The sequence below is a fragment of the Raphanus sativus genome, chromosome 6, assembly GCF_000801105.2.
Source record: "Raphanus sativus cultivar WK10039 chromosome 6, ASM80110v3, whole genome shotgun sequence".
In the NCBI taxonomy this organism is placed as follows: domain Eukaryota; kingdom Viridiplantae; phylum Streptophyta; class Magnoliopsida; order Brassicales; family Brassicaceae; genus Raphanus; species Raphanus sativus.
Window position 1 is genome coordinate 275,479 of NC_079516.1, and position 10,717 is coordinate 286,195.

At 35.7% G+C, this 10,717-nt stretch overlaps 3 protein-coding genes across 4 annotated transcripts; 2 read left to right on the plus strand and 1 right to left on the minus strand.

Moving 5' to 3' along the window:
- Positions 1-1,604: 1,604 nt before the first annotated feature.
- On the plus strand, positions 1,605-4,760 carry LOC130495635 (kinesin-like protein KIN-7K, chloroplastic). 2 transcript variants are annotated; one of them, XR_008934796.1, is made up of 5 exons: positions 1,607-3,708; positions 3,817-4,030; positions 4,158-4,317; positions 4,433-4,495; positions 4,631-4,760. XR_008934796.1 is itself a non-coding variant. In XM_056987061.1 (4 exons), the coding sequence occupies exons 1-4, from the start codon at positions 3,999-4,001 to the stop codon at positions 4,694-4,696; spliced, it is 321 nt and encodes a 106-aa protein (XP_056843041.1). In that variant the 5' UTR covers positions 1,605-3,998; the 3' UTR covers positions 4,697-4,760. The 2 variants fall into 2 exon arrangements, 1 of the variants encoding a protein (XP_056843041.1); XM_056987061.1 differs by having other exon boundaries at positions 1,605-4,030.
- An 18-nt stretch (positions 4,761-4,778) lies between these two features.
- Positions 4,779-5,631, minus strand: LOC108806602 (uncharacterized). The gene has a single exon (XM_018578755.2). It carries the CDS (start codon positions 5,566-5,568, stop codon positions 4,978-4,980), a length of 591 nt encoding a protein of 196 aa, XP_018434257.1. The 5' UTR covers positions 5,569-5,631; the 3' UTR covers positions 4,779-4,977.
- Positions 5,632-7,104: 1,473 nt separating this feature from the next.
- Positions 7,105-9,805, plus strand: LOC108810852 (protein trichome birefringence-like 1). Its single transcript, XM_018582929.2, has 4 exons — positions 7,105-8,299; positions 8,728-8,921; positions 9,007-9,165; positions 9,246-9,805. Exons 1-4 carry the CDS (start codon positions 7,445-7,447, stop codon positions 9,610-9,612), a joined length of 1,575 nt encoding a protein of 524 aa, XP_018438431.1. The 5' UTR covers positions 7,105-7,444; the 3' UTR covers positions 9,613-9,805.
- Positions 9,806-10,717: the final 912 nt, after the last annotated feature.

The following is a 10,717-nucleotide window of genomic DNA, read 5'->3' on the forward strand; positions in this document are numbered from 1 at the left end:
CATGTTTTGCACTGACATATCGTTTTGGCCGTTTTCTTCCCATTATTTTAGACGAGTGTAAATTACCTGGTGTCGAACGATTTAAGTGCCACGAAACTACCATAAAAGGTAAGTGGAGATAATAAGATATTAGCAATCAATTGGCCGGGTATTTCTTTATTTCTTTTTAATCATTTTAATAATGTTACTGTTCAATAAGGAGAGAGATGGGAATATGCATGCATCTTCAAAAAAAGCAACAATGTAGTTTTTGGATAATTGTTGTATGTTTTTTTTTGAACAAAATTGTTGTTATTTGAAATCTTTAAATAACAAACTGAAATGAGAAAAAAAAGTGGAATGTTGAAGGTGGAAATCGAATCTAAAGTTAAGGGAGAATACGTACACTGAGTTCTATCAATATAATTAAAACAGCAGCCTTTATTTTGACATCCCTTATTTCAAAAAAATAACAAGAATGTCATTCCTATTTTTAAGGTTAGTTATTTTAATTATTTTAAAATTATTCATTAAATTCCATATATTGTAATATCCATATATTGTAATATATTTTCAAAACTGATTTCTCATTAACTTCTTATCTAAAAACGTGGGTGTACAAGTTTGAAATATATATATATATATATATCAATAGTTTTAAAACACGAACATAACCTATTAATATAGGTGTGGTCTAATTATTTTAATATAATTATTAAAGCTTTTTATTAATCATTAAAAAAATATTATAAAAATAAAAACACAAATATAATTAAAAAATAAATATAAAAATTAAAATTTTAGAATAAATATAAAAAATAAATATGCCCGCCCTTTAAAGGGCGGGTCAAAATCTAGTTTTCATTTATAAAACATTAATCTCCAAAGTAAAAGCATGACCGATTCATTAGGAAGTGATTTTTTTTTTGGTTCAAATGACCGATTCATGATTAGGACGTGATTATAAATAGAGTTCTTGATGAATGGGTGTCTTTCATGCAAATATGCATGCATCTTGATTTGTGAAGTAGCTTGAATTTTATCGACAGTCATGTAAAAAGGGAAGTTGAAATTAAACTAAAAACATCACTGAATCATATAAAGCGGTCCCTTTTATTTACGCTCATCACACAGAAGTGAATAAGAAAACCCTTTAACAAAAACAAAAAGAAAACAAAAGAATTACATTATTTCTCAAGAAATACATAATTAAACGAAACTTATATAATAGGGAAATTTGGAAGCATAACCATTGTAGAAATTAAATGAAGTATATACACATAACAAAGGAGAGGCTATGATATTTGTATAATAATTGCCATATTGTCCTTGACATGCAATTTTCTGATTTTTTTTTTCATTTTTTACTTTTCTCATAACCATGTTTTCCCTTTCTAATTTTAATTGCTTTTAATTTCTATTAAAGCAATTATTGAACTTTGTAGTTAACATTATAAAAACATAGATTTTTTTTTATATATAGTATGTTTTGAAAATTTCAAAACAAACATATATTTTGTAAATTTTATATAATTTTTTATAATCACGATTGTAAATCTATACTATTTTACACACATATATAGTATAGTCAGATTTTATTTTTAAAATAAGACATAATATTGTTGTATTCCATTTCATTTAGAAACATAACATAGTACAATTTCTTTCTTCCTCCGCATCCTTCCCTCTCTTTCACTATAGCTCTCTCTCTCCCTTCTCTACCACCATAACTCTGCCATTTTCTCCTTCTCTCCATGTTTCTTTGTCTATTCCCTCTCTGCCTCCCTCTCTTCCTCCCTTTCTCCTTTACCACCATAGCCACCACCACTTTTTCCCATGTTCCTTTGTCTACTCCATCCCTCGTTTCCCCCTTTCTCTCTCTCTCTCTCTCTCTCCCTCCTCTACCATAGTCACAACCACTTTCTCTTTCTCCTCTACTCTATCCCTCACCACTTTCTCTCTCCCTCACTCCCTTTATCCGACATCTCCGTCATTTTTTATCTATTCGGCATTCCATTTTCTTCTATCTATTTGACATCTTCCCTCTTTCTCCCCTCCATCCGTTTTTTTTTCTCTTTCTATCATGTAAACTTCTCTAATTTTCTTCATAATCCCTATTCTATATCATGCGTCATATGTTCTATACTATTTTAAATTACAGTATAGTACAATACATTTCTTTTTCTCTTCTTTTGCAATTCGTATCTCATTCTCTGCTTCCTGATTCTTGTTACTCACTACTTGATCAGTTACACTGTTTTGTTCTTACAACACTGTCGCCACTCATTATTTCTCTCTAAGAAAATTTTAGAGAATTTCATATATACAAAGTTTGTGGGTGTGTCGAGTATTCCATACCATAACATATAACATGTATAGCATAGTCACGTAATGGATAAGAGTTTGGGTTTAGGGTTTAGAGTTTAGGATTAGGATTTGGGTTTAGGGTATATGGTTTGGGTATATGGTTTGGGTTTAGGATATATGGGTTGGGTTTAGTGTATATGGTTTGGGTTTAGGGTTTAGAGTATATGGTTTGGGTTTAGGGTTTAGAGTATATGGTTTGGGTTTAGGGTATATGGTTTGGGTTTAGGGTTTGGGTTTATGATATATGGTTTGGGTTTATGGTATATGGTTTGGGTTTAGGGTTTATAGTATATGGTTTGGGTATATGGTTTGGGTTTAGGGTTTGGTTTAGTGTATATGGTTTGGGTTAAGTATTTGGGTTTAGGGTATATGGTTTGGGTATATAAGTTAGGTTAGGGTTAAGCATACTCTCTACAAACCATTCATCTTTTTCAGTTTTTTTATTTTCTTCATCTTCTTTATAATGGTTGTTGGTATAAATTAATTGTTCTGTACTATATATTTGAGAAAGATAGTATAGTACGATATCAATCGTTATATTAATTAAATCCTACGCGCCAGAAAGGAGAACGTGATCCATCTCTATGTCAAATTGACACAGCTTTTCATGGATGGCTATATTCTTAATTGTCTGGGCTCTTATGATTATTAAGCAAATTGACCCTATATAATAGTCAGTTTATAAACGAAACTTGATCTCTCTTCTGGAGTCAAACCAATTGATCCTGCCTATGATTTGCCAGTCGATGTCATCAACCTGATTGTTTTTAACCAAATGATTGCTACCATTTCCGGTTCTAATATTTTGGTTCAGTTATGATTTGACAAACCTTTACTATTAAATTGAGTAAAAAAAAAACATTTACAATCTCAAACCTCTCCCATGAATAGTTTACAACCAAGAAAAGTGATGAGCAAGGAGGCAGTATAATATGATTCTCATCTCTTCTTACTTTCTCTATGCCTTTGAAAACATATAAATTGCTTCTAAGTGTTTTTTTTTCATCCATTGAAAAGATAATAAGTGTATTTCATCTAAAACAAGAATCTGATTCAACTCCTATACTACTAGTCCTTTAGGTTTCCGCCGTCTGTTGCCACGGAGCTGGTCGAGCTTTACAAGCATCTCGGCATAGAGAATCTCGTTCCAAGTATCAGGAACCCCTGGGAGGCACCAGTGACTGCAGTCTTGGTACAACAACGGTGATTTGCTTTCTTCTGCAGTAAATTTCTGTCTCCTATAAACAGACAGAGTGAGCGTCCTTCCTGTAGTCTGTTAACCTCGTGATGTTGAGATGCGTGACCGGCGTGTGTAGCTTGCTTACCTACCAATTTATACTCATGCTTGTATTGCAAGGAAAGGTACTATCGTGTCGTGATCACCATTGTTTCACGAAAAATGTATAAACGATTTGACGCTTGTAAAAACAAACAAACTTACAGCTGCTCTTGTGTCACTTGGTATATCAGCAAGTGGATAATTCTTGAATAAGAGAAACTATCTAGCTGTGTATTATAAAGGAACTCAACCAAAGATTCACCTTCCTGGTTCTCTATGCTACTTAGGAAGAGATTAATTCCCTACATGTTGACATCAAGGCAAAGAATGGCCAGATGATTGCCACGTTGGAGAAACAAATCTTGGTTTTGGTATGAGGCACTGGATAAATCTGACATCGTGCAGGTAGGTTGACATTGCAAAGTATGATGCAGTGACTTATTTTTCTATCTCTCAAGCGATTCTCTATTATCTTCAACTTAATGAGAACTCTTTTGAACTCGAGGTGATCGAATTGTTTATGTTTATGCAGTACTTATTCATCCTTCTTTTTTCTTCTGTTTACACTCTATGAAGTTGTTTCTCTGCAAATATTAGAGTTTGGGCAAAGGCCAAACCATACTAACGATGAAGCCAATAGTATGATCTACGCTTCGTCTCATCCTTTTATCCAGGAACAACTCAATCAAAAGGTCAGAGGCGCTTTCTTTATCAATCTCCTCTGTTTTGTATGTCTTTGGGAAAACTTCGAAACTAGGTTTGTAATGTGCAGTAGAAATTGAATAACTGACGAAGTATCTTCTGCAGACATGTGAATATGAAGTTGCAAACCTAAAGCAGCAACTCTCTAATTCGCTGGAACTAGCACAGGTCTCTCTCTCTCTCTATATATATATATATATATACATTTCATAATCATTTAATCGAACGCCTTTCACCAATCTTCAAGCCTAATGAGTGTATATGATTCGAAAACTAAAGTCTATGTGATTTCTGACATGAAAGGAAAAAGAGGTGAAACTGAAAGCTAAGGAACTAAGCGAATCAAAGGATCAACTAGAACCACCGTAACAGGAAAAACTCGCAGAAGATAATTCAAGTCTCGCATCAGCAGCTGAGCTCAAGGCATTATCCGAAGAAGTTGCAAAGCTAATGAATCAAAACGAGAGACTATCATCTGAGCTAGCAACAACACAGAGGAGCTCAGTCACACAACGCAGCAACTAAACAGGATAGTTCCATAAATCCAATCAATAAAAAAACCCAAACAAAAACATAATCACCACAACTTAAAACAGTTTCTTATTACGAAGAATTTAAAAAAAAAAACAGTAATCAAAACTAACAGATCATCAGTTAGTCTTGGGATCAGGCATGGGGAACAAACCACCAGCACCAGCAGCACCACGCGGCGGAGAAAACCCTAGAAACTTCTGAAGATTCGTCCTTATACTAATCGAACACAGCAAATACAAAAACGCCATCGAACAATCCGTCGCATCCTCCCCTTTCAACCCCCTATGACTCATCTTCTTCACGATCGCGATCGGGTGGAACGGGAGCTTGGCCACGACTCTCCCTTCGAACAGCGAGTTCAGCAGCCCGAAGACGACGAATAGCACGAGCGCCACCACGGCTCCCGATTTGAACTTGAATAACGACAGATCTCGGCTCGACTCCTTCAGGCTCGTCTCGACGCGGTCGATCTTCTTCGTCTTCGATTTCTTGATCGTCAGCTTGGAGGAAGGGTTCTCGGTCTTCATCGTCTCGAGCTTCTTCGCGGCGCGGTCGATGGAGTGTTTGAGGGACTTGTAGGAGCTCGTGCGGTAGATTAGGATCCAGGAGATGGCTTCGCAGACTAGGGCGGTGCAGAAGGAGATTCCGACGACGGTTAGGCTGTCTGCGTACTTGAAGGAGGCGAAGAGTGGGATCGTAGTCGCCATTAGGATTTGGTTTCTCGAGGAAGAGTATGGATTCTATCGCTCACTGGGAGATCTGATTAGGAATTGTATAAAAAGTCAAAAGTGGGTAAAATGAGGAAATAAGGTAAAGTTTGGGGACTTTAAAATACTTTTTTTTAGTTTTCATGTTTAAACCCAAAACCTTTCTTATATTATTTATTTGCCCCAGCTGATTTTGTTTCTTCATACACAACCCAAATCACAACTTTTAGCAAAATCAGGATAAACAATGTACACACACCAGAGAGTGTAATCATGCAGATGTATGTCTATTTATAGATAAGAAGAAGCAAAAAAAGAAGTTGTACCAAACTCATTAATTTGTGTTTGCTTAAACTTTTATTGGTTTTGATTTGAATTAGAGTTTATCTGAAATTCAATTTTATTTAATAATTTAAAAAATATTTTAAAGTATCTGATTTTTTTTTGATATTTTAGATTTATCTAGTAAATTAACATTAGTTAAAAATTCAGATGTATCTTAAAGTATTTAAAACCACAAATTCGGTATGAACTGTATAAAAATATTCAAAATCTATGAATTATGTAAAATCAAAAAGATTATAAATTTACTTAATTATATTCTTTGATTATTAATTTGAGCTTATGTTTTGAAAGAATATTATCTGGTAGCTAAATTACCACTTTCGGAATATAAAATTCAGTTTTTGTTGAGTTTAAATTTTGAGTTCTGGATTCAAGTATTTTCTCCCAATATATATTCATAACACAATACTTATGTTCGATTTATGGCAGAGAGTGAAAAGAATAAAACTGAGATGTTTCTTCTTACTTATGTTTTTCAAACCTCTATTCATTCCATATGGCGAGAGAGGAATGGAAAGAAACATGGAGATGTGCATCAATCCTCGGCATCTCTACTCAAATACATAGACAAAGGTGTAAGAAATCGCATCTCTACTTTATGCATGGGAAAAAGCAGAGGCGAAGCCATGAAAAAAATTAGTGGATGCATAATACTCATAAAATATATTATGTATGTAAATAAATGTGATATGGGATTGGGGTGCATCGAACTTCATACCATAAGATTTACTGGATGTATCTACTACTAACTGAGTTAATTTAGTCATAATTTTTCTACGTAACATGACAATTCTTAAAATATTATGGGTGCACTTGCACCCATAATAGTACAATTTTTAAAATATTTAGCTTCGCCCCGGAAAAAAAGTGGAAAGTTCAATAATGCGATGACGATCTGGTTGCAACCAAAGGATAAAGAAGTTAATTTTTTTTTTTAATTAAGCTCAAAAAGCCAAAAAGAAAATCTAAATGAAAGCTACATATGATGTAAAAAGTTTTTTTGATTTGAATAAATTTAACATTCTTTTAAAAAAAAGTTTAGAACACCTCCAATGATATCATGTCTTAGTAATTAAGAAAAATGAAGAAAGATTGGAAAAAGACATTAGACAAAATCTTAAAACATAGTTTTAGATACTCTTCCTAAACTGTTTACACACATCTCTTATAACTTATGTCGGTTTCGTGCTTCCGCCCCAAGTCTAAACAGCCACATCCACAAATACTTCGTTCCTATCTTTTTTTGGTGACCATTCCATTCAAGAACATGATTTTAAACATACAGTCACAACATTCCAAGTGTAGAAAAAACGAAATCTAAACATTCCAAACCTGCCACACCAAACAAAAAGCAATGCCTTCTCCTAGTTTACTCCAAATACAAAGGCTGTTAACAGAAACGAAACACTCAACACTTTACCGAACACACGCATTGTCTTCCCCATAAACAAGAGTCTTTTTAATCTCTCTCTGACATCAGAGAGACTCTTCACGTGCCAAACAAAAAAAAACTCAACACCTTCCTCCCACAATGGCCACGGACTCCGTCAAGCACGTGCCTACACTCAGCGGGGCAGCCATCTCCACCGAAATGAAAAGCTTTTTCACCGCCGTGAAACCAACGAAAACCATCATAACTTTTGTCTACGCCTCCTTCATAACCTTTGTTGCGTTTACTGTTTACTTAGCCTTCACCCCGTCTCTCATCACCTTTGTGTATTCCGTCTCTTCCTATATCCTCCCAAATGTCACAGCCGTGACTTCACCGTCCAATTTCACAACTAACACCACATCGCGAGCACCCGCGCCGCGGGGAAGTCTCACTCCGGCTACCCTTAAATCTTCCGCCGCTAATGAAACAAACATACTTTCTATAAAAAACGCTTCACTGTCTCGGACCGAGCATGCAAGTGTACACTTATGTCCTAACAACAATACTGACAAACAAGCACCTCTGTCCGTGAATTCAAGTGCTTCTCCGATGAGGAAACAAAGTAGAACTAAACGAGAAATCAAGTCTCTCAAGAACTGCGAGTTTTTCGAAGGAGAATGGGTCAAAGACGATTCGTACCCGCTTTACAAACCCGGTACGTGCACTATCATCGACCAGCAGTTTAACTGTATGGCCAACGGAAGACCAGACGTTGAGTTTTACAAACTGAAGTGGAAACCTAAAGAATGCACTTTACCAAGGCTGGACGGAGGCAAGTTGCTGGAGATGATTAGAGGAAGAAGGCTCGTGTTCGTTGGAGACTCGCTGAATAGAAACATGTGGGAGTCTTTGGTTTGTATTCTTAAAGGATCAGTTAAAGATGAGAGACAAGTCTTTGAAGCTCATGGAAGGCATCACTTTCGTGGGGAAGCTGAGTACTCTTTCGTCTTTAAAGTAAGTTTGCAATCTGTTTCACTTAGGCCTGCGGGTTCGGGTTGGGCCGGTTCGTCCAACTGAACCGAAGAAAGTTTGGTTCGGTTTAGCTAGTTCGGTTTTTAACTTCTTTTTTATCGAAACTAATCAAAGTTTTTGGTTTCAATTATATTTTGGTTTAAAAGTTCGTTAAATTTGGGGTAATTTTGGTTAGTTCGCTTTGTCAGTTATTTTGATTCGAATTTTCGGTTGATTTAGTTAGTTTGGTTTTTTTTTTTTTTTGAAAAACCGAGCTAATCAATTACCGAACCAAAAACTGAAGTATTTTATAAACTTGCCCGAATTAAGCCGAACTAACCAAACATTTGGGTCCGGTTATAAACCGCAGGCCTAGTTTCACTACCTAGTTGTTATTGGAGACTTGATTTGTGTGGTTGATATGATATAAGGAATATAATTGCACTGTGGAGTTCTTTGCGTCTCCTTTCTTGGTTAGAGAATGGGAAGCTAAGGACAAGAACGGGACGAAGAAGGAAACTTTGCGTCTAGATATGATGGGGAAGTCATCAGAGCAGTACATAGGAGCGGATGTACTTGTGTTCAATACCGGATCTTGGTGGACTCATGACAAAACATCCAAGGGGTAGAGTTCTGTCAGCTATTTTTGTTTTTTTTTTTAATGGAGGATTTGTCTCATTGGCTTTTTGGTGTTTGGGTGGTTTGATTAGTGAGGATTATTATCAAGAAGGAAGCAATGTTTACCCGATACTCGACGTTGATGAAGCTTTTACAAAAGCATTGACTACATGGGGTAGATGGGTTGATAAATATGTGAATCCAAATAAGTCTCTTGTCTTCTTCAGCGGATACTCGCCATCACACTTCAGGTATATAGAGACCTTTGCATGGTAGTTTAAAGATTTTTAATCACCGTTAATTGGTTTGGTTTGGTCTGGTCTGGTTGCAGTGGAGGGCAATGGAATGCAGGAGGGGCATGCGATGATGAAACAGAACCGATCAAGAACGAGACTTACCTAAGGCCTTACCCAACCAAGATGGAGATACTCGAAAGCGTGCTAAGGGGAATGAAAACGCCGGTCACGTATCTCAACATAACGAGGTTAACAGATTACAGGAAGGACGCTCACCCGTCTGTTTATAGGAAACAGAAATATACGGTAATAGAAAGAAGATCACCGTTGTTGTACCAAGACTGCAGTCACTGGTGCCTCCCAGGGGTTCCTGATTCTTGGAACGAGATTCTCTATGCCGAGATGCTTGTAAAGCTCGACCAGCTCCGTGGCAACAGACGGCAGAAACCTAAACTAGTATAGGAGTTGAATCAGATTCTTGTTTTAGATGAAATACACTTATCTTTTCAAAGGCATAAAGAAAGTAAGAGATGAGAATCATACTATAGTGCCTTGGTCATCACTTTTCTTGGTTGTATACTATTGATGGGAGAGGTTTGAGATTGTAAATGTTTTTTTTTTATTTTACTCAATTTAATAGTAAAGGTTTGTCAAATCATAACTGAACCAAAATATTAGAATCAGAAATGGATTCTAATCAATTTACCTTTATAGTTTTCTTTTAACTTAATTCTGTTTGATGTTATATATGAACAACAAATAATTATACATGTAAGTACTGCGACTGTTCAAAAGGAGAGATCAAGAAGACTTAGTAAAGCCATATTAAACCAAGCGATAAGAGAATTAGCTGTTGCATTTAAATCCCCTCCAAGAACCCGAGGTGGGAAGCGAGAGGCCGGAGATCTCCGAGAAGCCGTGTTTATTATATTGCACATTTGCAGTCAGGTAAATAAAATATAATAACATCTCTCGATCAATGTTTTTTTTTTTGCTATTAGCAGTAATGAAGAAAAACTTGGAGAGTGTTCTTTGTAATGCAGGCAGCAAATAAGACCACCGAACGTTTGTGTTCTTTTGTAAACGATGCAAAGTATTATAGTGTATAGTTTCATTATGGTTATTAGCTGATTGTACACTGGTATTCATAAACCGGTCTATTTACATTTGGTTTACTTAGTACGGTCATGTATATAAGCTAACCTTGTACATTATAGTTCAATTAATGAGAATAATGATGTTTACTCATACAAAGCTGTTTTCTAATAGAAGATATCTGAAGAAGCACGTACTGTACTGATGCAGGCTCTGCTGGGACTCCTATTCCTCTTCTTTGGCGCAGCCGTAAAAAGATCTGACGACAAGAATGGAGGAGGTACAGAGTTTTTTAGCATTAGAACTTATTATTCTAATTAGTTTGTAGGGTATAATTTGAAAAAAAAATGCTAGGAACAATGAGAATGTCAAGTCTTTCACGTAATGAGAGAAGAGGGACATAATAAACTGAGACTATTATATAAGTTTCGTTTAATTATGTATTTCTTGAGAAATAATGTAATTCTTTGTT

Coding starts and splice junctions, on each gene's coding strand:
- LOC130495635 (XM_056987061.1), top strand. CDS start 3,999: ATGAGGCACTGGATAAATCTGACATCGTGCAG. Junction 4,031..4,157: donor ATAAATCTGACATCGTGCAG/GTAGGTTGACAT, acceptor ATGTTTATGCAG/TACTTATTCATCCTTCTTTT. Junction 4,496..4,630: donor ATTCGCTGGAACTAGCACAG/GTCTCTCTCTCT, acceptor CTGACATGAAAG/GAAAAAGAGGTGAAACTGAA.
- LOC108806602 (XM_018578755.2), bottom strand. CDS start 5,568: ATGGCGACTACGATCCCACTCTTCGCCTCCTTCAAGTACGCAGACAGC.
- LOC108810852 (XM_018582929.2), top strand. CDS start 7,445: ATGGCCACGGACTCCGTCAAGCACGTGCCTACACTCAGCGGGGCAGCC. Junction 8,300..8,727: donor AGTACTCTTTCGTCTTTAAA/GTAAGTTTGCAA, acceptor ATATGATATAAG/GAATATAATTGCACTGTGGA. Junction 8,922..9,006: donor CATGACAAAACATCCAAGGG/GTAGAGTTCTGT, acceptor TGGTTTGATTAG/TGAGGATTATTATCAAGAAG.